Raw genomic sequence first — 25,369 nt, forward strand, 5'->3', positions numbered from 1 at the left:
ACCCCATACCCTGACAAGATTTTCCATAGCTTCCAACTTGTAAATGGGCCACAGACTGCTCCCAATCATGCCCTCATGGGGTTATGGTAAGGTCGGGAAGAGGAAAATGCCAAGGCAAGGAAAATGCTCCCAAATGCCACTGTCTGCAGTTTCTGCTCTTTTGCAGCTGCCAGCCCTCAAGGCTCCAAGTTATTGGGGGTGGGGCAGCCTCTAGGAGTGGGACAGGCAGGCTCAGAGGGGGCTCAGATGCCAAAATCACCCCAGCTGCAGGTGTTTGGGGACAGCTTAGAATCAGTCAGAGGGGACAGTAGAGGTGCAGCCCCAGGGGGGACCAAGGCTGTCAACTTGGCAGCATTGGTGCCAGGGTCCACAGCAGCATGAGCAGCTGGTCAGGGCTCTGCTCCAAGAATCCTCCTGACCTGTCAGAGTCAGGCATGGGCTGGGTACATGGGCCCTCTCATGTGTACTGGAAGAATAGCAATAGTGTGAGGATCAGTGTAGGGTGTGAGCCAGGAAACGGGGGGATCCTACTGCCAGCTCCTTCCTATTCCCACAGGAATGCCCTCTTTTTCTAGAACTCTAATGCTGGGCCCCTGTCCCTACCCCTACCCATGTACCTTATCATAGTGCCCTGTGCCAAGAAGCAGCACCAGAGCTGTCAGCCGGAAGTAAGAAGCTGAGGAAGCAGGTGAGAAAAAACTAGAGCAGGACAGAGCTGGCAGCCGTAGGCAGTGGAGGGGCTGGAGGGAGGAGTGGACGCTGGGTCAGCACTTCTCTGCTTGCCTTCCTGTCTGCCACACCAAGCACAGCCCTGCTTCAGTCCAGCTCCACACTGCCCCAGGCTCACAGTTAGAGGAGGAGCAGCACCTTGGAACAGGAGTTCAAAGCCCCAATGTGTCCTGCATGACAGCTTGGTTGCTGTTGGCAGGTGGGGATGAGGGAAGACATGGCTAACGGATGAAAGGCCCTGGAATCACTCTAGTTCCATATGACAGGAAGGGTCCACATCCTGGGAGTGAAAGTGATCAACAAGGGAAAGTCTAATTTGATTTCAAGAAAAGGGAACAAATAGCACCAGCCTGTCCACTGCCGTTCTCACCACCTCATTTTCCAGTCAGTTTTAGCAGCACTGCCATGGATCAGAAATGAAGATCAGAGAGAGTCCAGGATCAACAAGGGACACATAACAATTATGCCAAGCCAGGATTCTATCTCTGGTCCTCTCCATCCAGGAAGCTCACTGGTCCAGATGGATCCAAGACAGGCATGAAGTGTGTACTTATTTCTCATAGACAAACATTCAGGATTTAAGTTGTCCACAAGTACAAAACAAACAACATCCTTGAGATGAGGATTCAAATCATGGAGTATTCTTAAATGGTACATCTAATATTCTGATATGAAACTTGGAAAGGTGCATGAGGCACGTTCCAGGGAACCATCATCCCTTCATTAACCTACATGGCAGCACTTGGCAGTGCCCACTTAGAGCCTGGTTAGTGCTGAGTGCTATTCCTGAGCCTAAATTGACTCCTGTTCCGGAACAGCTTCCTACAGAGCTTTCTCTGGAAGCTCTGCAAGCTTCCAAGCGCAGCTGAGTCATGGAGAGTTCACAGGAAGAATGTGTTGGGGCTACTGCTGTACAAGTCCAGGAACCAAAAGAGGGAGGCTCTGAGACCTGGGTCACTGGGGGAGGACATCAAGCAAGCTGCTGACTCAGACCTCTAGACCTGGGTAACCCCCCTCTGCCATGTCACCCCCTCATTAACCACCTCTGATTAGCCACATTTGTGCCAGAGGTTCTATATCCACGAATGATGTCAACACACTCACCACTGCTCTCATTTCCTGGGCACCGGCTAGAAGTTAAGCATGGGAAAAGGACTGAGGACAACCCCCACAAGTCCCTGCCCCCAGAGGTTACATCTGCTGACTCCTACTTTGATCAAGATCATCTAATCACAAAAGACTGGGCCTGGACTCTCCACTGAACCCCCAACAGTAACTAGGTCTTCTCTGCTGTCCCCAGGCTAACTATTGGCAGGAGATCCCTCAGGTGTGGACAGGACCTCCCAGGTCCATGCCCCAGGGAACAAATCCATGGGAATCCCTCCCCCACCACTCCAGGAGTTCAGCTCTCTGAGCTTCTGCATTTCCACCTAAAGAGTGACAGCTCAGCCCGTAGCCTGACAGCAACACATTTTGCAGCCTTCTGGGGGTGAATGATGACCTGCTCTTCACATCACTATTTCAAACATTAACATAATCTCCCAGGATGAATGTGGTTGCTGGTGCTTAATCAATCACCCCTCCTGCACCTTGATCCCACGGCCCACTAAATGCAGGCTTGCCATTCCTTGAGGGCTCCAGTACCTAGAGGGTTGGCCCCAGGCTGGTTGACCCAGTCTCCTTTGCCCTGGCCAGTCCATTCATTTCACAGTTTATCCCTTGGGCTTCCACACATACTCACTGGCCCCTCAAGGGCCTGGGCTCCCACCCTGTGTGCTGCCTCAAACACAGAGCTCACTCACCTGGAAACCCGAAAAACCCCAACACTCTCTCAGAAACAAGGGTCATCAGAGCCAACAGGTCACTGCTCGGACAGTTACCTTGTGACCTATAGGAGTTCCTGCTTTGGGTCCAGTGGTGCCCTACCATGCCAGGAACTCAGCAATGCCAAATCTTCCACTCTTTGTTTCTGAACCCTTTTCCCATTCCCACTTTGAAGAGGTCCCTGAAGGAAAAGCATGAATGCCAGGCTTACCTCCCGGAGCTGCTGGGCGCCTCCAAAAATCCGCATCACACCGTCAATCTCCTGCTCTAGGCGGCGGGCCCAGTGCTGCATTCTGTGTACAGAAAGAAGAGAGAGATGTTAGGAGGATCCACTGGCGGTGGGACAGCCCAGCCCCTGTCACCCACAGGAAACCAGAGCAGACACTCTACTCAGTTCCCTAGAGGAGAAAGAGAGGCAAGGAACCAGAATGCACCTGTGATTCTCTTTGAAGTCCAGCCAAGTGGCCTAGGCTCTCCTCATGTGCTGTCGGGCAGCAGAGGAGGAGAGAGGAGTATATTGTAAATGTTCTGAGGGAGTTCATCAGTTCCAAGAAGCCTAGGGAGACTATTTTTCACTATGAAGAGCCTGCCCTTGATGTAGCTGCTATGAACATGGGGATTTCTGGACACCAAGGAAGAGGAAGGCATGAAGGAGCCAGGTGGGGCCTGGGGAAGGAGGGGAAAACTGCTGTCACCACCAAGCTGTTATGTAACCTGGGACAGATCCCTGACTTTCTGGGCCTCATATGAGCGGTACACATAGAGATCTTCCAGCTCAGATGGTCCTCATCTGTCCCATACCCTGGTAGACAGATGCTTATTTTAAGTTTTTCACTGGATGTCCAGCATGCACCCATCCATGGGTGCAGTGAAGACGGTCCTTCCACTTTCTGGAGGCCTGGAAAGCCCCCATGAATCCTTCACCTGAGCCACAAGTCTGAGCAGGTCTCCCTCCCACTAGGATGGTTTTAACCCATCCTGTCTCAGCTTCTTCTTCTGCAATCTGGGAATAATCTGGGGCTACTTCTTAGAGTGTCACAAGAACACAGGAGAATAGGTAAGCAAGAGGTACTGTACAGGGATCTCTTTGAGGGTACAGGATGGACAGGTGGCCACATAGCTCTGTATTTTCAGCCCTACACCCAGGATAAGGAAGGCATCTGGGGAGAGGCCTCACTGCTCCCGTGACCACTGCCTTCAGACAGTGCCATCAGGTGAGCTCTCACTGGGGACCGGCCAGAGATGTTCTCCACACCACCAAAGATGTTCTCTGCTATGACCAGTGCTCCCTGCCCTTTTGTGTCTGAAAAGGTATCTCAACTTCCCCTTCCACTTGACACACTCCCATTCCACCAACAGAGGCCCTTCCAGAGAAGACCTGCAGGAGTCAACAAAGAGATTTAAATAAACATGAGTCAAGCACAGTCCACAGGGCACAGTTAGGGCAGTGATGCCAGGTGGGTTGCATCTGTCCCCTCACCTCTCCCTGAGCCTGCCACCTCCCCTAATGCCAGGACTCTCTTCTGGCTCCCTGGGTGGAAAGAGCCCAATTTCCACCCCAGCCCCTTGCCCCATATCCATCCTCAGGCTTGTGTCTTGGGGGGCTGGGCCCATGCCATTGTGTGTGCCCAGGTCGGTTGGCATGGGAACTTGGAGCAGGAGGCGGGCAGATCACTAATTGCAATTTGCCAAGCTGAATATCAGGACCATGATGGGGAAAAAAAAATCAACTTCAAAAGAAAGAGGTATTAGCTTCAGCTTGTTGTTGGCTGGGTCACAGCCAAATTCCCACCTCCGCACCCCACCACAGGGGGATCTAACCCTGAGTAAGGGTGGAGGCCAAGCTGCAGGCAGGGCTAAGAAGGGCCACCAGGCTCAGTTGCCAGCCTGGGGCAGGCAAGGCACAGCAGAGGATAGAGAGCCTTTTTAGCCTGGCCACTGTCCACCAGGCACTGATGTCTTGGCCCTGGCTGTGGGTGAACAATGTGGCAGGTGGCTCTTTTGTAATCCTAAAATGGCAGGGCCCTGGGGGCTTAATACTGGGATGAACTGCCATATAGCCCTATGTCCAGCCAGGCAGGTGGCAGACAAATGGGCAGGGTCAAGGATCTGATCTCCAAAGGGAACCATTGTTCTGCCCTGGCCTTAACACTGACTTTAGTCATTCACTGGTCTAGGGGACAAAATGCCAATCATAATCTTTCCTGTACTAATATGTATGAGGGCAACCATTAGGTACAAAGAACAGCCAGCATGTCACATGCTCTCTCACTTCAACCTCACAAAGAAGCAAATGTTATCATCCCCAACTTAAAAGATGAGGAAACTGAGGCTCAGAAGCTATAAGTGACCAGTCCAAGGTCATTCATCCAGGAAGGGATAGACACAGGACTTGTTCCAGAAGTGTACCGAGTCTCAAAAGATGACACATAATAGCAAACTATTTGCACCTCTTTCCAGTTCTACATTTAGTGCTAGCACCTTAGTGTTAGGCTTGAGATCATAGTGGGAACATTTACATCACAGAAACTGGCAAATGCTAAAAAGTACAGTACAAAAGAGCCCCACAAAAGAGCAAACTGGCAGCATTTCCAGCCCAGACCCTGGACTCTTCTAGTATGCCTATAAGTTTGTTTCTGGGATTTTACAGATAAGTAAAAGAAAATTAATTGGATGAAAAGTATTTTATTTCCTCTTTCAGACAACACAGTATTATTATAATCACCATCATTTCACGTAAAAACGTCTCTTTCAACACTAAAATAATTTTTAGAAGAACTACACCTCAAGATAAAGTCCAATTCTTCCCCAAGGTTAAGATACACATATGCATTCCCTGTCCCTCCTAGTCTCTTTTTCTTAGTCCACCCCCCCCACACACACACACAGAGTCCCTGTGCTCCCACCTCCAGGCTGAGCAGCTCTAGACTCTTACCATGGGCTGCATGGAGTGGCCTGCCATGATATGTCTGGACACACACATACACTCTCATGGTCTAAGGGTGGCTCTAGTCCTTGGTTTGGCATCCTGGGTCTGACAGGCAGACCCTAGGCCTGAACTTACTGCCCATTAGCACAATGATAGGGGAAACAGGTTACTTTGATTCTTCACTTAAATCAAACCCAATTAGGAAGGCACTGTGCGTGTCCTAGAATTAAAAAGAATATGATAGATAATTCATTTCATTGTCACAGATATAACTTTGTGGGTTCTAGGGTTTGGCCAGTGTTCCAGTACTGGCTCTGGGTGGGGGTGGTGACACATGGATACCAAGAAGGCCAGGAGGTTATTATACCCCCTCAATGTTCCTGCCTTGAGGCTGGAGAAGCCACCCACCAAGCCAAGTCTAACCTTAGCAGGCACAGGTGCCCTTACTCACACAGAAGGGTGTGGAGGTTTTCGAAGAACAAGGGATGCATCATGATCCGCAGCCCCATAGGGTGGAAGGCAAACTGACCAAATTCTGCCCAGGATCCTGTCAACTTGGGTCCAAGTGCCTGGCTTTGCCAGTATCTCTTGGCTAGATGGTGTGGTCCATGGGTCATACTCCCAACAGAGACGTTTACCTGCTAGCTCCCCACATCCTTGTGATTTTCCATGCTTTTCACTGAGATGACACTGCTATCTCTAAGTACTTATAAGTGCCAAATTAGCATGACAGTGAGGGGAGAGAGCCTCAGTGAGGAGACATGCAGTCAGGGCTGAAGGCACCTCATCACTGGTGCGGGTGTGAGAGGCTGGCAGCTGAGCCTCATCCTCCAATGTGCCTAAACTAGGGCAGTGAAAGCAATGCAGCCCCATTTCACAGACAAGAAAACCGAGGCCCCTAGTGAGGATGGATGCAGTGTTATAAACTTAGAAGCCAGGCCCGTCTCCCTTGCTCAGTTAAACCCATGAGCCCTTACTTCTAGGACAAGGCAGCCTCTGGGAAGCCTCAGAGGAGAAGCTACCTCTACTAACCTTGGAGAGTTCTGACCCCTCTGAACCTCAGTTTTCCCATCTGTCAACAGGGATAATAATGACTGGCTGGACAGTTGTAATGGACAAATGCACACGGACACCTTGATGGATAGTATTGTTACTAGGCAGTCCCCTGAGGGCTAGAAGCTCATCCAGTAAAGCCCTTTTCAGGACCCAAAGAATGCTCAGAAAATCCTCAATGAATTCTTGCATCTGGGGGAGGGTGGCTGGAGGGAGAGTGCTTCAGAAAAGGCCTGGCAGGCTGAGGCAGCCCAGCAGTAAAGAAGAGGACACCATGCGCTGTGGGATGCCAGGCCTTGGTCTCCAGAACTAAGAGGAGTAGGGAGGGAGCTGGGCTGAGGAGTAGGCTGGGGAGCTGAGGTTGAGGACCCCTTTAACAGATAAAACCATTGAGACCACAGCTAGAAGTCTGGGAGGACAGAACACTCAGGTGGGGGCCTCTAGCTTCAAGACCAGCTGCAAATGCTCATCCAGAGGGGATGGGAGGCAGGAGGAGGGCAGAGAGGAGAGGAGGATGAGAGAGGGATGGAGGGGGAAAAATGAAAAAGCCCATGTGCAGATGCAGCAGCATAGATTAAACTGTTGCCAGTTGTTAATTTTATATGTGAAGTTGTTGATCAGAATGTGATTTAATTGTACAGTATAATCCAGGCTTTTGGAATAAATTATGCAGAAAACTCATCTATAATTAAACAAATCAAAAAACCAGAGACAGGTGACACCGCAGGTTCACCCTCAGAGGGCACGGATGGGTGTGGGCGGCTGGACCCAGCAGAGGGGCAAGAAGGGAAGGGACAGGGGCTTTGTTCAGAGCAGACTGGGGGCAGGCCCAGAAGAGGCCAAGGCCTGGTAGGCAGTGAGGGACTTGGAACCTCCAAGTTCTGCCTCTGTAGGCCGCTATCACCACATACAGGAGGACATTTTTTTGTGACTTTTTTTGCATCAAAGCCCTGTTGCCTTTAGCAGGCAGTCTGACTGGATAAGCCCTGCCCCACCAGGGGACTACAACCCAGCTCTAGCCCTCCCCTCAGCTTAGCAGGGCAGCCATGGTGTTTGAGGGGAAGGGGTGGACACCAAGGGCAGGACAACAGGTGAAGCAGGAGGGGTGGTGGACTCTAGGATAGGGCTCTGCGACGGCAGGCAAAGGGTGTGAGGGAGCAGGCACAGAGGAAACCACTTGCTGCCAAGGGCACAGTGAACCAAGCTTGGCAATGGCGGGGGCCCCAGGTCTCTTGCTTCTCTAGTGACAGGCTGGCCAATTATTCTCCCAGTTCTGGGGGAGGCAACAATTTAAAATAAAGTGCTATTTAATTATTCTGATTATATTTCAGCTGGCCTGCCACCTCCCACCTGGGCGCCTTCGCAGTCTTCTGAAAGGAAAAAAGAGTAGGAGGGGGAGTGGTGCAGGAGGGACAGATGGAAAGATGCAGATTCAAGAGGGTCTCCAGAACCCTGGTTAGGCTGACCCGGCCATGGGAAGAGAGGTTCGTGGTGGGTAAGGCGGCCACTACTTCATTCCTGCCTGGAAAGGGTGTGCTCCCTGACAGTCACTCAGAGCTCAGAGAGTAGGCTGCAGTCAGCCCAAAGCAGGGCTTGGGACCCAGCTGGCCCTCCTCTGGGCCCCAGCCCAGGTACAAATGGCAGAAAGTTCAAAGTTGCCCTCAAGAATCATGGCATCCCCAGGGGCCACCTCCACTGAGGAGTCCTCCCTGATCACTTGGGCAGATGTCTTTTGTACCTGAATGCTCAGATCCAGCCCTGGATCTTCCAAGACCTTGGACCAGTGGTGTTCTCTTAGGCTTCACTTTTCTCATCTGGAAAATGAAATTCACCAACTTGTCCACCTCCCAGGACCCAAAGAGAAGGCAAGTAGAAGCCCTACCCCATGTAAGGAACACTAGCAATGACAGCTGTCCCACACACTCACCTACACACAGGTGCTCTCCCCACTGTCCAGTCTCTCTCCTGGCTGATCCTCCAGGTAGGCTGAGACCTTGACTCAGGGGAGGCCCCATGTAGCACCCTGCCCTGGGAGCCCTGGGCAAGGGCAGGGCTTCCCATGCCCAGGGTACCTTTCTTGCTTGTCAACTCAGCAGAGAAGACTCTTGGGCCTGAGCATCTTCTAAGGACTTAATGGCTAGGGCAGGGTCCCCATCCTGACTTGATCACAACCTCTCAAGAACAATAGTGCGGCAGAAGGCAACAGTCTAAGCCAAAGTCACTTCCTCCCCAGAGGCCAAGGGGGTCAAGCCATGGAGTCTGGTAAGATTAGAGAGGCAACACTGGCCTGGCACTGCACACACCATGGAGGGGAAAGAGAAGCCGAGTAAGAGGAACATGCTCACTCAACTGGCTCCCCTGCTAGCCACCCACCCAGGCATAAGCAGAACTCAAAGGGGACTGGCTATCTTCAACCTGTTTGTGCTCAGTTAAAGGAACCTTTAGAATGAGCAACATGAAGCTTCCTAGAGCCTAAGGCAGGAGGATCACAAATTCCAAGGCAGTCTGGACAACTTAGCAAGACCCTGCCTCAAAATGAAAATTTAGGGCTGGGGATATAGCTCAGTTGGTAGAGTGCTTGCCTTGCAAGCACAAGGCTCTGGGTTCAATCCCCAGCACCGCAAAAACAAAACAAAAAATCTCAAAATGAAAATTTAAAAAACAGGATGGGGATGTGGCTCAATGGTAGAGTACTTGCCTAGCATGCCAGAGGCCCTAAGTTCAATTCCCAGTACCAGAAAGGAAAAAAAAAAACCCTCCTGGATCGTAGCTCCCCCACCCCTCTCCCCAGCCCTGCAATCCCATGCACACAAATGCAGCCCATTAGTCACCAGGGAGCTCAAAGACCCTGAGGAGCTGGGAGAGGCTAGTGTTGCTGAAGCTTGAAATAGTCCAAATCCACCGGCCTCATCTATGTGTGTCTTGGGACCCTGCCCAAATACTGTTCCTTAATGAGGTTATTAATTACGGGGCTGTCCCTTTCCTTTCTTTGCTAAGAAAAAAACTTTCTAATTGGCACTTGGCTGGGAGGCAGCAAGCTTGAGCCTCCCCCCTCAGACTAACAGTGAACTGTCATTCGACTTTAATTAGGGCACCAGGTCCAGCCCAATATTTACTCCAGCCTGCTGGAGGAGTGGGAGAAGAGGAGGGGAAAGCAAAGGAGCAGGCCTGGAGCCAGAGAGCACACTGTTCAGAGTTGGGAGAGCCCAAGAGACTCGCTTGGCCCAGAGAGGCATGGAAAGTGTCCAGGGTCACACAGCACCCTGCCTCACTCACCATCAGCAGGGCAGGAGCAAGGGCTCACAGAGGAACCTGCAGTAAGGGAGGACTGCAAGGATGAAGCAAGACCTCAGCCAGGGACATGAAGGCTGAAAAAGGTGAAAGAGATTTCCCAGCAGCAGTAGGAGGAGGGCATTGAAGGTCAACCTGAGCCTGACTTCTGTTTCTGACAGGTTTTGCTGTGTGACCTTGGTAATATTCTTTTGCCTCTCTGGGCCTCAGGTAAATCATCTGTAACATAAACTGAAGCAGCACAAGGTTGTTATATGTGCTTATTGTCACAGCCATAGCCACAGGGCTCCTGAGCAGCCCCTGAGCAGCACTCACCTCCACCAAGCCTGGTCTGGGATTTTCTACCTGCAGGGAGAGGCCTCTAAGGCAGACTGCTCCAACTTCCAGGTGAGCAAATTCTGCCCAGCAGTACCTATAGTCCTAGGAAAGGGGCCTGAAGAAGGCACCGAGAATGGGTGAAGAAGGAAGCTGTGGAGCGGGGAGAGAATGCTGGGGGAGAGGTAGGGATGAGGGTCTAGGGCAGGGCCAGGGCGATGACCTGGAAGGACACAGCAGTCAGCTCTCCTCTAGTCCCCACTCTGTGTGGCCTCTCCAGGTCTCAATTTTGCTCTCACACCAGGGATTGCATACTGCACTATCTTAATTAATCTCCACACCAGCCAAATTGTTGTCCCCAATTCTCAGAGGGGGAGACAAGCACAGACTAAAGTCACATTGCTCATGAAGGCCAATAGGAATGGTACCTATCTCTGTTCAGGACACCAGTCTTGAATGTCTACCTGCTGGTGTGGCACTTGGGTGTCTAAGAGGCTTCTGAATGCATCTGAAGCTGAGATCCTGACCTCCCTCTGGGCCCACTCCCTACTTCCTCCCCACCCTTCATCTTCCCACCTCAGCTGGAGGATCAAAGGTTGATCTCTCTGTTCAGGTCAAAAGCTCTGGGGTGACCAGAAACCCACTTTCTCTCACACATCCAGCCTATCCGCAAGTCCTACTGGCTCTGCCTTGGTAATATGCTCACTTTACTGCTTCCCACTTGGCCTTCACCGTCATCTTCTCCCTGGACCAGCAGCTGCCAGCTCACTGATCACCTTGGCATCCCACCTCCCTCAATCTATTCCCCTCCACAAACAGTTAGGGTGTCCTTTAGGAAAGGTATTCCTCCTGTCAACACCAAGCTGTAGCTCCACGGAACTGGAGGAAAAGCCAAAGTCCATCCAGTGGCCATCCCCCAGAGTTCATTCTGATTTTGGCCCTCAGGCCACACTGGTCTCTTCAGTATGGCTTGCACACAGCCCTGCACCCCGCTTTGTACACTGTTCCTTCTGCCTTTCCCCAACAGTTCATGGGGGCCCCTCACCTCCCTCAGGTCTCTGCATACATGCCAGCTCAGTGCAGGCCACCTGGACCCACATTTTAAACTGCATCTCCCCACCAGCAGCAACTGATCTCCATGTCTCTCCTGGGGTTATTGTTCTAGCTTGCCTCTCTATCCCCTACTGTTACCCCTGCTTTGGGCTGTAGGCCCAAGAGAGGAGGCTCCTGCTCCTCAACTCGGAGGAACAGACTGACCTATCTGCATGTTGTTGGACCTGGACAGAGGCAGGTGGGGTGGGCAGAGGGAGCCTGTGGAGGGGCTGGAGATGGAGGCTGCCCCGGGGCTGGCCCGGGAGGCCCTCCCTTCCCCTGGCTCCTCTCCGTATGAATTATTAAGGCTCATTTATGATGGGCCTGCCCAGGCCTGTGACTTCCATGCATAATTCATCGCTCTCCCAGAAGGGCTGGGTGTTGGCACAGCCACTTCTTCCAGGAAGCAAGAAGAAAGTGCAGAGGAATAGCCCACACCATGGACTGTCCTCCATTCTTTCTCTGTCACCCTATCCCCAACGCAGGTCACCCAGCACCTCCACCCAACCCCTGCTCATGGTGCTTCCTCCTGAATACTTAGATTCTGGTTCTTGAGGCCAGAGCCCATGGGCTTTGTGCAGGCTCTCCCACTCCCCTGCCTGTGCCTCAGTTTCCCATTTATGGACTGATGATGTTGGGCTACACTGGTGGTTTTCAAACTGCTCTGGCAGCAGGATCATTCACCTTTTATTTCCTAACAAAATCCTATGTGGTGTCCCAGCATCCCAATTAGTCCTGTGTTTTGATTTCCCTGCACTACACTGAGAAAGTGCTGGTACACGGAGACAAGCAGCCACAAATGGTAAGTGATTTATAGCTCACCACACAGAGAGGGAGTGGGGGAATCCTTTCCTGAGATTAGAGATAAAGCTCTGGTGGCCAAGGTTCATGGGTCCCCAAGGTGCCAGCACCTGGGAGTCATTGTTCATGAATTTCCCAAGAGAAGTTCACAAAACAGCCAAGGCCACCTGGGGCAAAGCAAAGGGTCCCCACCAGGGCCACTGGCGTAGGTATCTGTTGTTTTGCTCCCCAGGCCTGGAACCACCTGCCCTAGCCAATGACACAGACTGTAGGCATTTTGAAGTCTGCAGTAACTGATTTCCCCAGAATACACCCCATAGTCAGGCATGATGGGAACACAACCCCACCCAGACCCATTTCACAACCAGGGTAAGCTGAAGTGTGGTGAGACTGGCCCTCAGGAGTGGGCATGAGGCTGAAGTCCCTGTGTGACCAGCCAGGTGCTGTGATGGGAGAGCCATGTCTAAGCCTGGTCTCAGGGGTACAGAGGAGGACTGAGGCACCTGTGGAGGTCAACCAGATAAGTCAAACGGGAACCCAGGAGCTGCAGCACTGATTCTTGCCCCACACAGTAGCTGAAGCCTGAGTAGAGGTGTCAGGACAGACCCTGTCCACATTTCACCAATCATTCTGGTCAGGCTCTATGATTTGACGTCTCCATCTCCCCTCCTGCACATCCTCCCCACCCCCAGCATGAGTCAAATCCTAGCTGAGCCACAAATAGATGTCCTCTGTGTATGTCCTGTACATGGCTTCCTGCCTTGAGGAGGACAGAGACCCCCTCGCTGTCCTTTGTTCCCCCTTTGTGGAAGCTTACAGGCCTCCTGAGGACATCCAGGTACAGAGGAAAAGTCTTACCAAAATTTCAGAACTCAACTTAATCAGGGCCAGCTTGTCCTCTGGTCTTGTCCCTCCTCTACTTGGCCAAGTCACCTCTGACAGGAAGCATTCCCTTTCCCCTTCTCAAACTCACAGTTCTCACCACACTTTACCAAACATCGCCTCAGGTTGGGTCTGCAGCCTGGTTCCATTACCAAGCTTTCTGAAGAGCTTAGCTTGGGGTCTGGAAGAAAAGAGCCTTCTGGAAACACCTGGGGATAGTTTTTCCCAAACATCTCCTACCATCACCAGACTGGTACCTCCCTCTCCAACAGGAGAGAGGTTAGACAGCAGGGCTCCAAGTTTAGCAGGCAGTTGAGGGAAAGGAAATGAAGATGTAGATCACCTACTGTGTGCCAGGTGCTTTGTGTGATTTCCACTCAAGTCACATAGCACCCTTGGCCAGGTGCAAACCAATTTATGCCCACTTCACAGATGAGGACTCTGAAGCCTAAGGAGATGAAACAACTTGCCTAAGACCACACAACGAGTCTAGGCTGAACCTGATTTGAACCCAGTAAAGTCTGGCTCCAGAGCCCTGGCCATGTCCCCAAGACCACAGTCCTCCTTACTTTCAAGAAGGATTCCAAAAGCTAAAACTTAGGGAACAGGGTTCAGGTAAGGGCCACACTTTGTTTATGTATTTTTTTCCAATTTAGGGAAGGGAGTTAACACTCCCCTACATCAAAGACTCCCATTGCCTCTCAAGCAATCCAAAGCTGGGTGCAATGGGGAAGTCCCTCCTTAGACTCCCAGTCCTATCCTTCTGGGGAATGTTGTCTCAGCAGGGTAGAACTACCCCTACCAGCTCTCTCAAAGGCCCCCTTGCTCCCAGGGCACCTGGACCAGGTAAGGGGAGAAGGCCCACTTCTATGGGATTTGTTTCTCCATGGTGCCTGGTTTCTGAGAGCCAGCCAAGCTGCATGTGAATGCAAGTACTCAACCCCCACTGAGCACACTGCACTGCAGGTCTGTTACTTGGGTGCTCTGTGGTGAATCTGTTAGTAACGCAAATCCCCTCTGCAGGCTGTGAGGGATGCACAGCTGCAATGAAGAAGGGGCTTTAAGTGCCATCTCTGGACCCCATCTCCTGGCACTGTCAGGGGGTAGCCAGGTAGAGGAACCATCCTGTCTGATGAGTCTGTATTGTCCTTAGCGTTGGCTCCAGGAGAAGCGCCATGGCTGAATGAGCAGGGCTTATTACTGGCAAAATACTTTGTAGGTGTTTCCAACTTTCTGCAAATGCCTAACTAGCTCAGTCACTCCTCACTTACCCGTTCATTCAGTGACTCATTCACTCATCTATCCATTTAGATAGTTCTTGAGTACCTACTGTGAGCACGAGAGAGGGATTCAGTGGTGAGCAAGGCAGATGCAGGTCTACCCTTGGGAGCCTGGAATTCAAGCAGAGCAGGCAAACATATGATTCAGATGGGATGATGAGTGGAGGGAAGAGGAGCCGGGTGAGCCTTGGGGGACAAGGTACATGGCAAGAAGCCCAACCTTGCCTAGGCTGGCCAGATGAAGGGGACATCATGTGAGCTGGAGGGCAGTCCAGATAAAGGGCATAGCCTGGGCAAGACCCATGAGTGAGCTCTGCACACATGTTGCCCCAGGGGTGTGACCACACACTGACTGTGGGCACTAAAGCAGGCTGCACCACTCAGAGGCCTGTAGAAGTCATCTTCAAGTGCACCAGGAGCAGCACACTCCCAATAGTGAAAGATAAGGTCATTTGGTGCAGGCAGCAGGTGGTAAGCTCAGGGGTCACAAAGCAGGATTCTCTGCTTGGTCCCTGGCACCCAGCCTGGACAGGCACAGCTAAGCCAGGACCTCTTCAGAGACACAGAGCCAGCTCAGACACACTGCCACACTGACACGTAGTTGGCATCACAAACTCATTGTATCCAAAACCTGCTCATTCCTGGACCTGCTCTTCCCCAGCTTCCTTCAGCTTAGCTGTCTACAGCTCTTCCAGATGTTCACACAAAAAAAAACCACTGGCATGTCTTACTACCACCATGGCCACGCCTTGATCCCATTCCTTCTCTGCTCCCTTGGTTCCCAACTTATTTGAGCAATGACCAAATACATGCTAATTGAGTGGCCGTGCCTGAGCTGACCCCAGTTATCTCCCGACCTCCTCCTCTCCTATTCTCCCCTACTCCTCCCTCTGCTCTGACCACATCCCACCTCAGAACCTTTGCACTCACTGCTTCTTTGCTTAGAGCACTCAGATACTCACGTGGCTCCCATGCTCCTTTCCTTCTGGGCTTTACCCGAATGTCTCCTCTTTTTTTGTGAAGCCCACTCTGACCCTACCCACACCCAGTTGAACTGCAACCTTCCCCCAGTTTATCCTGCCCCTTCTCCATGGCATGATCATCTTCCAACACAGCATGTCCTCTGTATCTCCTCCCTGGACTGTTGTCAGCCTGAACTGACAGGAAGAGGATGAGCTAGTGGGAGCCTCAGGCTGTACTAGATTTCTCTGTGTACAACCTGTATGGCTAAGTCCGCTGATGCCCTACCTAAAGCCCAAGAACAGCCCACTGGGTCTTGTTCCCCAGGGTATCTCTGCACGGACCTGTGGGCCACCTCCGCCATGGCAAGTGACCTGTGTTGACCAGCCCAGCTCATAAGTCCTCAGGTCTAGTCTATGAGAAAGGTCTAGGCCAGGCTGCCTCTCCATTTCTCAGATGGGAAAAGTAAGGATCAGAGGGGCTGCCCATCAACTCTGCATATTTAACACTAGGTTCTGGGAGAGGGGCTCAATTGAGGCTCCCTCCATCTGGGAACAATCAGGGGCTCACCAGGCAAGCTGGGTCTTCAGTGAATGAAGGGGGAACAAACTGGCAGGGAGAGGCCTCATATCCCAGGAACTGTTTCCATCCATTCATTCCTTCATTCACTCCACAGACTGTAACACGGCACATCTCAGCTGGGCTCCTCTGTCAAGCCTCCTGGCCCCAGCATCCCAAAACCTTCTGTAACTGTGACCTTGTCCCCAATGTGTGAGTAGCAGAGAATGCTAAGGCTTGGCCCAACACATGGTAGAGGTTGGGGATATTATTTTAATCCCTTACCACTTCCCCCAGTTAGATGGGAACATCACCTGTCAGGCTTCCTGCTGCTGGCCTGTTTAAGGGCCCACAAGTGCACAGCACTTGCCCACTGCAATTTTCCTGGTATTTTCTCTCTGGCACTCTGTGCTGAATCCTTTAGCAATGCAAATTTCTTCTGTAAGGGATCCACCTTATAGAAGAGCCACCCCAGAAGCCCCACCTCCTCAGGCATTCCCAGGGGCATGGCCAGAGAGTTACCACACTGCCTGGTTATTGTCACTAGACCCATCTTCTGAGAACATGGTCTGAAACAGGACTACAAAAACATGGGAGATATGATCCCATTTTAAAGAAGAGGTAACTGAGGCACAAAATAACTCCAACAAGGTAACACGAGGCTGTATTTGTGATCCCTAGCTCCTCTCCACACACCCTCATCCCTGGGCCAGGCTTTCCAGCATGCAGTGGGTACACACATCCAGAACAACAAAGCCCACATCTCCAGGTCCCTCCAGGCAGCCATTTGAAGTCCCCACCCTTCTTCATTTTAGAGTAATAGCCTCCTCTATACGCCACCAGTCTGGAAATCACCTGTGAAATATATTTCCCCCAGCACTGGCTCAGGCTTAATGGCCTCTGGGATTGTTCCCCATCACCCCCTCCTCAGCTGCTCTGCCAGAGAACTTGGGGTGTAGGGTGAATGGTAGACAGGGTCCCAGTCATGTGCTTTGGATATACAAGGCATCCTGGGTGCTGGGAGGCACTGCCCACAGCATTTCTTGGGGAGCACATCAGTAGGAAAGAGACGAACCTGCCAGGAGCAGCAGGATCTGGGATTGGATGGATGTGCAAGGTATGCCTCTTCTGAATCCCACCCTACCCTTTGCCTGGTCCCCTCAACAATGGCTTATCCTCAAAGGAAGGTAGGTTGGGCTAATGATGTAGCTCAGTGGTAGAGTGTTTGCCTACTTTTTGTGTGAGGCCCCAGTACCAGGGGAAAGAAAAAAGATATTTCAGGTACGTGCTATGCTGCACACCTGTAATCCCAGCAACTTGGGAGGCTGAGGCAAGAGAATGGCAAGTTCAAAGCCAGCTTCAGCAACTTAGTGAGGCCATAAACAATTCAATGAGACCCTGTCTCAAAATAAAAAGAACTGGGGATGTGGCTCATTGGTTAACCACCCACTCTTCAATCCCTAGTACTAAAAAAAAAAAAAAAAAAAAAAGGAAAGTAGGTCACAACCTTCATAGGAATGGCTGGGGATAATGGAGGCCTGGAGCAGGGTGTCTCAGCACCCCTGGGATAAGGCTTGGAGCACTGGCCATGTGTGACCGCTTCCTTACTCTCTATCTCCCCCACAGACTGTGAGCCCACAGAGACCCAAACTCCAGGCCCAGCACATTGCTGAGGTGTGAAGAGTGGCCTCAAGTGGGGAAGAGGCAGTCAGGAGGCAGGTTCTAAAAACAGGCAGGTCAGGAAGTGGTCAGCAGGGCAGATGGAGTATGGGCAAGCATCAATGTAGAGAAACAGTCTGGAAGGAGGTGGGCAGCGTTCTCTGCAGGTCAGGAGATCTCCCTGGGATAGGTTATACACTCTGGCACTGGCCCCATGAACAGGTATTTGGGAATAGCCTGGCCAGGTAGCACATACCAGTACACTAGGCTCCCCATCCCCCTTTCCTGGGAGCCTAGTTCCCCTTGTTGGGAAGTGTGGGGATCCTGTATCTATCTCTTAGGGCCTTAGTTCTTTACCTAGGCTCACCTAGAGGGTTCCAGAAAAATGCAGATGTCTGGGCCCTGCCCCACCTGGCAAAATAATATCACCCCATGAATCCCTGGGCCACCTTCGCCTCCCTCCACAGGGCAGCCCTTGGAGGCAACTTGCAACAGAGCCTCAGGAGGTTGTGTGGAAGTGGCCTTTACACTCTGGCAGCAGCCAAATGGGGTCCATAAGGGGCCATGTCCACACCATGTAAAAGCCTGCTCCAGCTTCCACAGGAGGACTAGCTTGGCCTTGTGGACACCTGTCAAATCACAGGCTACTGCTCAGCAAACATTTGTTGAGCACTGGTAGGTGCTGGCCAGCCACAGATAGGTGGCCACTGTCTCCCACCCCCTTTCCAGGCACACAGCCTTGAAGGGGATGCATCATGGTGAATAGTCAGTCAGAAGCAGGGTCTGCTGTAGGACAAGAAGGGAGGGAAGGGAGCCTTGAAACAGACTAGGAACCCCTGACCCACACAGGGAGGTAAGGGAGGTTTCAAGAGACAGTGATTAAGCACAGACCCATCAGACCACAAGTGGGTCCTGCTTGAGACTGGCAGGGTCCTCTGCAGCCTACCCAACCTCTCTCCAGCTTCCTCCATGCTCAATGCATAGTAGGTGCTTTTTAAGCCCCCATGGAATGAGACGGCTGCTGCCCTGTGGACACTCGGTCCCCCCATCCAGCCCCCCATCTTCCCTATTAAAAGCAGCTTTTTGGACTGTGGGTGCCATAAGCACCAGTTTACAGGGCAGAACAAGGATGACAGCTATGCAGATGGGGTGGCAAGGAAGCATCACTGGCAGCTGCAGGATCATCCCTCTGAGAATGAGGGTGCTGAGAATGATAAGGACACTCAGGCTAGGAGGAGGGGGGCAGGGAGAATGCCCAGACTCCCACGGTGAGCTGGACAGGGCCAAGGCTAGGGTAAGGTAAGAAGAGATGAGGAGAGGAAAAGCAGAGGGAGACCCATGACCCTGCTACACAAGCCCCTGGGGTTTCTGGGGCCTGCAGCAGCAGAAGTCTGGCATAAATAATTGAACATGCTGCTTCCCTCCCTGCAAGTTCTTCTGCCCAGGCAGGTGGGCGAAAAGTGGGTAAAAGAAGAGAGAGGATGGACAGGTGGAGGAATGGAGAGTGAGTTTAGACTGCCCTTTCCCTCTACTCCATGTGCACATGGAAGTTGGCACCATTAGCTCCCAGCAGGTCAAAAGTAGGCCTGACTCATAGGAGGCCTGTTCCTGGTTTGGAGGGCTCATGGCTGTGCCTTAGCTCCTCACTTCTCTGAATCCTGATGATCCCAGAGAGCCCTCTGTCTTCATATGCCAGGTGGAGCCTTCAGTGACCAAGGGGAACCCCAACCCAGTAGCACAACAGAGCTCAGAGCTTATCCCAAGATCTGTGCCCTTGGCTGACCAATCCTGAACACTGTACCCAGTTCAGACCAGGACTGGTGCAGTGAACGAAGTCCAGAGAAAAACAGGAAAAACAGGAAGACCTCAGGTCTTGGAAACATGGCTACTTTAGTGTGGATCTTATCATATCTGTCAGGGGAGCTGATCAATGACACTCCAGTCCCCGCTGTAGTGTACAGGCACAAAACACAACCCTGCTAAAGGCATAAGCACACCCCATCCTGCAGCTGCCCTCCCCAGGAGATGAGAATGAAGTACCAGGGGCAGCACCTGGCAAAGTTTGGGGCCTTCCCCTTGGCCATGTCCATGGGTCACACCTTCTCAACTGTGGCTCATTAAGGCCAGGTCAGCTGCACTGCTCCACAGCAGTAAGATGTGCCCCTCTGTAAGGGTCCTCTTAGCCCATTCATGCTATGATATGTCTTCATATATCATCTGAACCAGTAGCTTCCTGATGTCCAGGACAGTCTACCCTTGGCGTTCCCTGAGAAAGGGGGTGTCCTGAATGACTTCCTTCAGGTCCCTGACTAGCCAAACTCAACTGGCACAGCACAGCAACTTGAGAGAAGTGGCTGCTCCCTCCCCTGGGTTTGGTCTAGGTTATGCCTCAACAGCTGAGAGGTCTAAGGCAGTGTTCCTATTTGGGCATCAGTTTCCCCATCTGTTACCACAAAGAAATTAAACTGGCCTAACAGTGCTCACTGACCCACAGCTACACCAGATGAGATGGGGTTGTTTACCGAGAGAGGTGGTAAAAGTCAAGAGCCTTCTTCTAGTCCCTTATCTAAGCCTTCTTCTAGTCCCTTATCTACCTCCAAAGGAACTTGGAGTGCCACAGGCCCAGAGAGAAAGCCAGAATCCCCCATGATAAACCCTCAAGAACTTCAATGGAGAGGGACAACCCTTGCAGAGGGACATGCATGATGGAATAGCATGGGAGTGTGGGGACATCTTGACCTATGACCAGGGACTGCCTATATGAGGTAAGCTGCAGAAGGGGCTATGTGGGATTGTGGCTGAGTGTCTGGACCCAAGTGCAGGGTGGGAATCCTGCCTTCACCATCTGTCATCACTTAGCCTTGCAGAGCCTCACTTCTTCCTGTCTATGAAATGGGGACATGAATGGACTGAAATCACTCGACAGCGTATGTGAAACACACTACCCAGGGCCTAGTTCATAGTGATTGACGTGGATAAAACAACTACTTCCTTGTTTCTTCAACCGTGCCCACCTTATCCTCTCCCCTCCCCTCCCACTTCTTCTCAGCCCCTCCCACCCACCTTCATGTCTCTTGTCTGACCCTGCAGCAGCAGACTCTGCCTTCCAATTCTCCATCACTATAGCCTTCTTGTTAACAAAACGTAAGTCTGCAGAATCTCCATCTCCAGCCCCAAGGTGACCCCATCCTCAGCTCAAGGGTAAATTCTGATTAGCATGAGCCAATCACAGTGTGCCTTCTCCGTTGCCAGTGATTGGTTTAGAATAGACACATGATCAAGTGCTAGCCAATAAGGTGTGAGGGGAAGTAGCCTGGGGGCTTCTGGGCAAGGTTTCCTTAGAGAATCCAGAGGAGCTGGGGGTGTAGCTCAGCAGTAGAGAGAGAAAGATGGGGATGGGGGGGTGGACCTACCCAGAGGAAACATCTCTTCTACACCTAATGTCTGGGTCTGACATGATGCCTGGAGCTGTGGCAGCCATCTTGTTGCCATAAGGAAGTCAGCCAAGGACAGAGAGCCACACCAAAAGTGAGGCCAGGCAGAGCACAGGTGAGGACTTGATCCTCGCTGACAATCCTCATTCAGCCACCTCTGACTCCCTGTCAAGAAATGACAGGCCTAACTAGGGGGGAAATCTTCACACTAGCATGCTTAAGGTGTGCACAGAGCAGCCTCTTTACTTTGCAGCCAAATACATTCCACTAACTCAGTTTTTGAGGAGGTGGCAGTCAGCTCAATGCCTACTCCCTGAGGACTCCTGTGAAGTGGCACAGAACTAGAGGAGAGGGGCACAGAATTGTAGATGAGGCTTATAAGGGGTACTGAGTCAGAAAAGGGGTTGTTCAGGAAGACTCCTTGCTCAATACTTAGGTTAAGCAGGCCAGCTTGGTGAGTGAAGGTCAGAAGGTGAGGAGGCCAAATAGCTTACCTGCAAGTAGTTCAACCTGGCTGAAGGCTGATATTCCCAGGGTTAGTGACCAGAGGCTGAAGCCATTCCAGGCAGGGTCTTAAATACCAGGCTGAGAAGTAGGGCTCTGCCCACATCAGACTTTTGGGGTGCAAGGTCATGGCTAATGGGGAGATACTGCAGCTTGCAGGGGGAGGGTTGGGGGTGTCCGAGGAGATCATCCCTGGCTTCAGCTCACTAAGAGGAGTTGTGAAGGCCATCAATGTGGAGGGCAACTGCTCTGCTAGTTCCTTCTCTTTTCTAATAAATGAGGTTGGGGGCAGGGCTGGGGTGGGCTGTTTATTCTTTGTTTGTTGGAATCAGTGACGGCATAGGCCTGACCTTTACAGCTTCAAATGCAGCATTTCTGGCGGCGCCAATGAGAAAACGCGGACTGCGGAAGGAAGTTATCAAGACTCAAATGCCACGTCAGGTTGGAACTTGAGGCAGAGTAGGGACCTCTCCTTGTCTCAAGGAACATACCGGCTCATCTGTACCCACCCTGCCTGGTGACAAAGCTGTCCTTCCCATGGGGACCCAGAAATAGCAAGGGATATCAGCTTCAAGGTCTGGCCTGAAGAACACTAGGATTTGGGGTCTCACACCATATGAGCACTCTGCTCTGCAGTTTTGCCCAAGGAGACATCACATTGCTCCCTCATCCTGTGCCATGGGTGGTATTATTATTATTATTATTTTAAGAGTTGTATGTCATAGCGTGAGAAAGGTCGAATGGGGAATTGCCCATCAAGCAGAGTGAACTGAGTAACTAGGGCTAGGGACTGGGCTCTGCTGGCACAGTGTGGGGCAGCCAGCAGAAAGGTGGAGCTGAAGGCTCCCTTCCCCCACCTTGGGCCTGGTTTCCCTACCTATGAGATGGCTGTGATATGTCCTTCCCAAGCTGGGGAAGCATGTAGGGCCCACAGTGGCCAAGGAGGTGGGGCTGCTCAGGTTCCCTGCCCCTACAGAATCCCTCCTGTCTACAGGCTCCTAAGCCCCTTACAGCCACTTTACAGAAACCTCTTTCCAAACTGCCCAGGACCTTGGGTCATCCCAGCACTGGTAATGCACAGGCCTTAAGAATGCCAGGAAAACACAACTTAAACATTTTTTTCAGACATCAGACCCATTAGCCAGGACCTACACAGCCCCAAGGACCAGAGCCCAGCATGGGGCAGTGGGACAGCAATGTTCATGAAGGCTCAGTAGACAAAAATCTTTTCTTGAAAGAAAGTAGCTTCACTAGAGATGCTTTGAATAGAGAACCATGCAGGGATCATCAAGCTCTGAATCATGCCTGCTGACTGCAAGGATGTCTTGCAGCAGGGAAGGACCCCAAACCTGCTGCAGATCCTCCGAGAGCTGCCAGTCTTCTGCCCTTCCATGTATAAATGAGAAGCACCCACTCCAAGAGAGAAAACTGCCAGCCCAAGGTCACACAGCAAGGGTCTCCCGCTCTGCCTGAGCCCTGACCTCCACTGCCCACCCTCCGGACTTTCCACATGGAAGGGCTGTTTGCAAAATGCTTCACTTCACAAAGGACTCACAGAGCTCCTCTGAGTCCCAAGTCCTCCAGGGAATCTAAATACCATTCAATTTGCAAAAATTTGAATTACAAGGACGCAGTCTCTGTGTGTTTCCTTCGTAGACTGTCATCGCGCCAGTTGGTAGCTGATCAAACTTTCCAGCTCAGCCTTAACTCAGGCTGTTCCTGACATAAAAGTTTGCAAAACACGGGTCCTAACAACCAGGAGGCTTTATTTCCCACTGCCGGCATTTGCCCAGGGAGACCTGGCATTAACATCAAAGGCAGGTGCAGAAGGTGGGCACTGCAAACTCTTTCTGGCTGCAGAGATAAACTGTCATGTGCCTGCACTACATATGCACACCCAGGCACACAAGCACATGCCCACACTTGAATTCATATGTTCACAATGTGCAGGCACCTGCGCCTGTCTATAAACATGAGCTTGCATGTGTATACACGCCTGCACACGTGATATAAACAAAGTACTAGCACAAACACACATGTGCACGCCTACTCATAAAGGCACGCAAGTGGGTATACACATAAACGTGCACATGTGAACACATCTAGTGCATGTGTAAGAAAACCACAAGTGTTGACACTTAAACATACAAGCTTACAGATACACACACCACGCACAGGAGGGAAGTCCCAGAAACCACAACTGGGCTTGGGTACTTGCAGGGCCTGGGTGCTGGGTACTGTAGATAGGTGCCTGGTCCTACTCCTCGAGGTCAGGCCCACCCTCATGACCTGTCACATCCCAATGAGGCAGCACAACTGGGAGAACCTCATTTTACAGATGAGGCCCCAAGCCCTGGGAGAGGCTGAGCAGGTTCTCAAGGTCATGCAGCTGGTGGGAGGGCTGGCAGTCTCTGAGCATGCCAAGAGGGGCTCACTCAGAAAGAAGTGGGCATTGGAGAAGGAAGGCATCAAGGTGGAAGCAAAGGCCCTGCCCAGAATCCAAGAGGGGCGGGGAAGAGAAAGGCAGAGGGGGTGACTTCTCGCCTGTCTCACCACTCCTTTTCCCTTTGTTTAATGATTGTCATGTCCAAGGTGGGGAGAGATGGAAAGATTTCCTGTGCCCCTCCCTCTCTGCTAAACAATTAGGCTAATCAGAGCTCAAAGTGGGTCAGTTTGAAAAGCAACTTCGAGGGCACCCAAGGTACAGCCAGACCCTTATGGGAGGTCCAGACACCTCACACCAAGACAGATGAAGATAACTGGACTTGGGGTCAGATCTCACCCCTGGCTACAGCAGTACAGAGAGGAGCAGGAAGGCCCTTGATCTGCCTTCTTATGGTGCTGAATGTCACTCAGAAGGACCCTAGAAAAGAGGAAACTGAGGGAGGAGGAGCTCTGTCCAAGGTCACTATCCCGCTACCCTTAATGGAGGTCCCCCATCCAAGGTGGGGGCCCTGATGGAGTGAAGAGCCCCCTCTACCTAATCCCAGGTAGACAGGGTCTCCTAGCCTGTAAGACCCTACCCTCACCAGGTTCAGTCAACAACACCAGCAGTGGCTAGGGACAAGGGAACCAGATCAGACTAGATAAAGAAGGAAAGTTTGGTGGGACCAAGGTGAGATGAGAAGGGCCAGGAAAGGGGACATCAAACCAAAGGCCTGAGTCCCACAGTGGCAGAGTGGGGCCTGCCCACATAGAGTCAGGCTTGGACTGTGTAGGTCAAGAAGGACAGAATCCTTAAATCCTTCAGGGAATCTCAAGAGATGGCTCTGGAGACCTCACAAGCCTCTAAAGGCATCTCAATCTCTGTGGTCACCCCCCTGCCTCCCCCTACCTGTTCTTGGCCACAGCAGTGCAGGAGGTTCTTCAGGTTACATAGGACAAGAGAAGAAGGGAAAGGAATAAAAGCAAAAACCACACATACACTTTCCTCTGGGAATACGAATATTGATTCTGTAGCTTCTTGTTTAGACAGAAGGCACCAGGAAAAAAATAAACCTGACATGAAGAGAATCTCCCCAGTAGGATGGAAGGAGCAGAAGAAAAGCCCCTGCCCTGCCTCAGGGACCTAAGCTCTAGTGCTCCCAAGGCTGGGGACCCAAGAACTTAAAAACTCAGGTCACTGGACCCAGATTAATCTCAGGGTAATGTAGGAATAGGGGCTCAAAGGGGAAGAGAAATAGATCACTCCCATCCCATAGGCAACATTAATGTGCCAGACAGGGCCCAGGTATGCCTGCTTTGGCGCTCAAACCTCCAGATACCCCTTGAATAGCAATAAGCCCTTGAGAATCCTAGTTCCCAGGCTCACCCAACCCCACACAGCATGAAACCACCAAGCATGTAGAAGGTCTGAGTCCTCTGAAGTCCCCTGGGCCTGGCAGAACTGCCAAGAAGATCCAGCTTCAAGTTCCCATGAACAGACCTCCAGCTCTACCTTTACTGTAACCTTCTCAGAGTCATTCTGGAATCTGGATACGGAGTCTCTCCTCCCCTCTGCCAAAGCTCCTTGCCAAGAAGGCCTGGCCTTGGGGAGGGCTGGGATGTAGCTCAGTGGC

General features: G+C 51.7%; 1 protein-coding gene across 4 annotated transcripts in view; it reads right to left on the bottom strand.

Annotated features, from left to right (window-relative positions):
* The window catches only part of CACNA2D2 (calcium voltage-gated channel auxiliary subunit alpha2delta 2), a 137,913-nt gene that overhangs the window by 107,284 nt on the left and 5,260 nt on the right, over positions 1-25,369 (bottom strand). For all 4 annotated transcript variants that reach the window (XM_079155464.1, XM_079155463.1, XM_079155462.1 and 1 more), the window contains exon 2: positions 2,765-2,846. In XM_079155464.1, the coding sequence (XP_079011590.1) occupies positions 2,765-2,846 (82 nt within the window). The remainder of the gene's footprint in view (positions 1-2,764; positions 2,847-25,369) is intronic.

This window comes from Sciurus vulgaris, assembly GCF_902686455.1.
Source record: "Sciurus vulgaris genome assembly, chromosome: 10".
Lineage (NCBI taxonomy): Eukaryota > Metazoa > Chordata > Mammalia > Rodentia > Sciuridae > Sciurus > Sciurus vulgaris.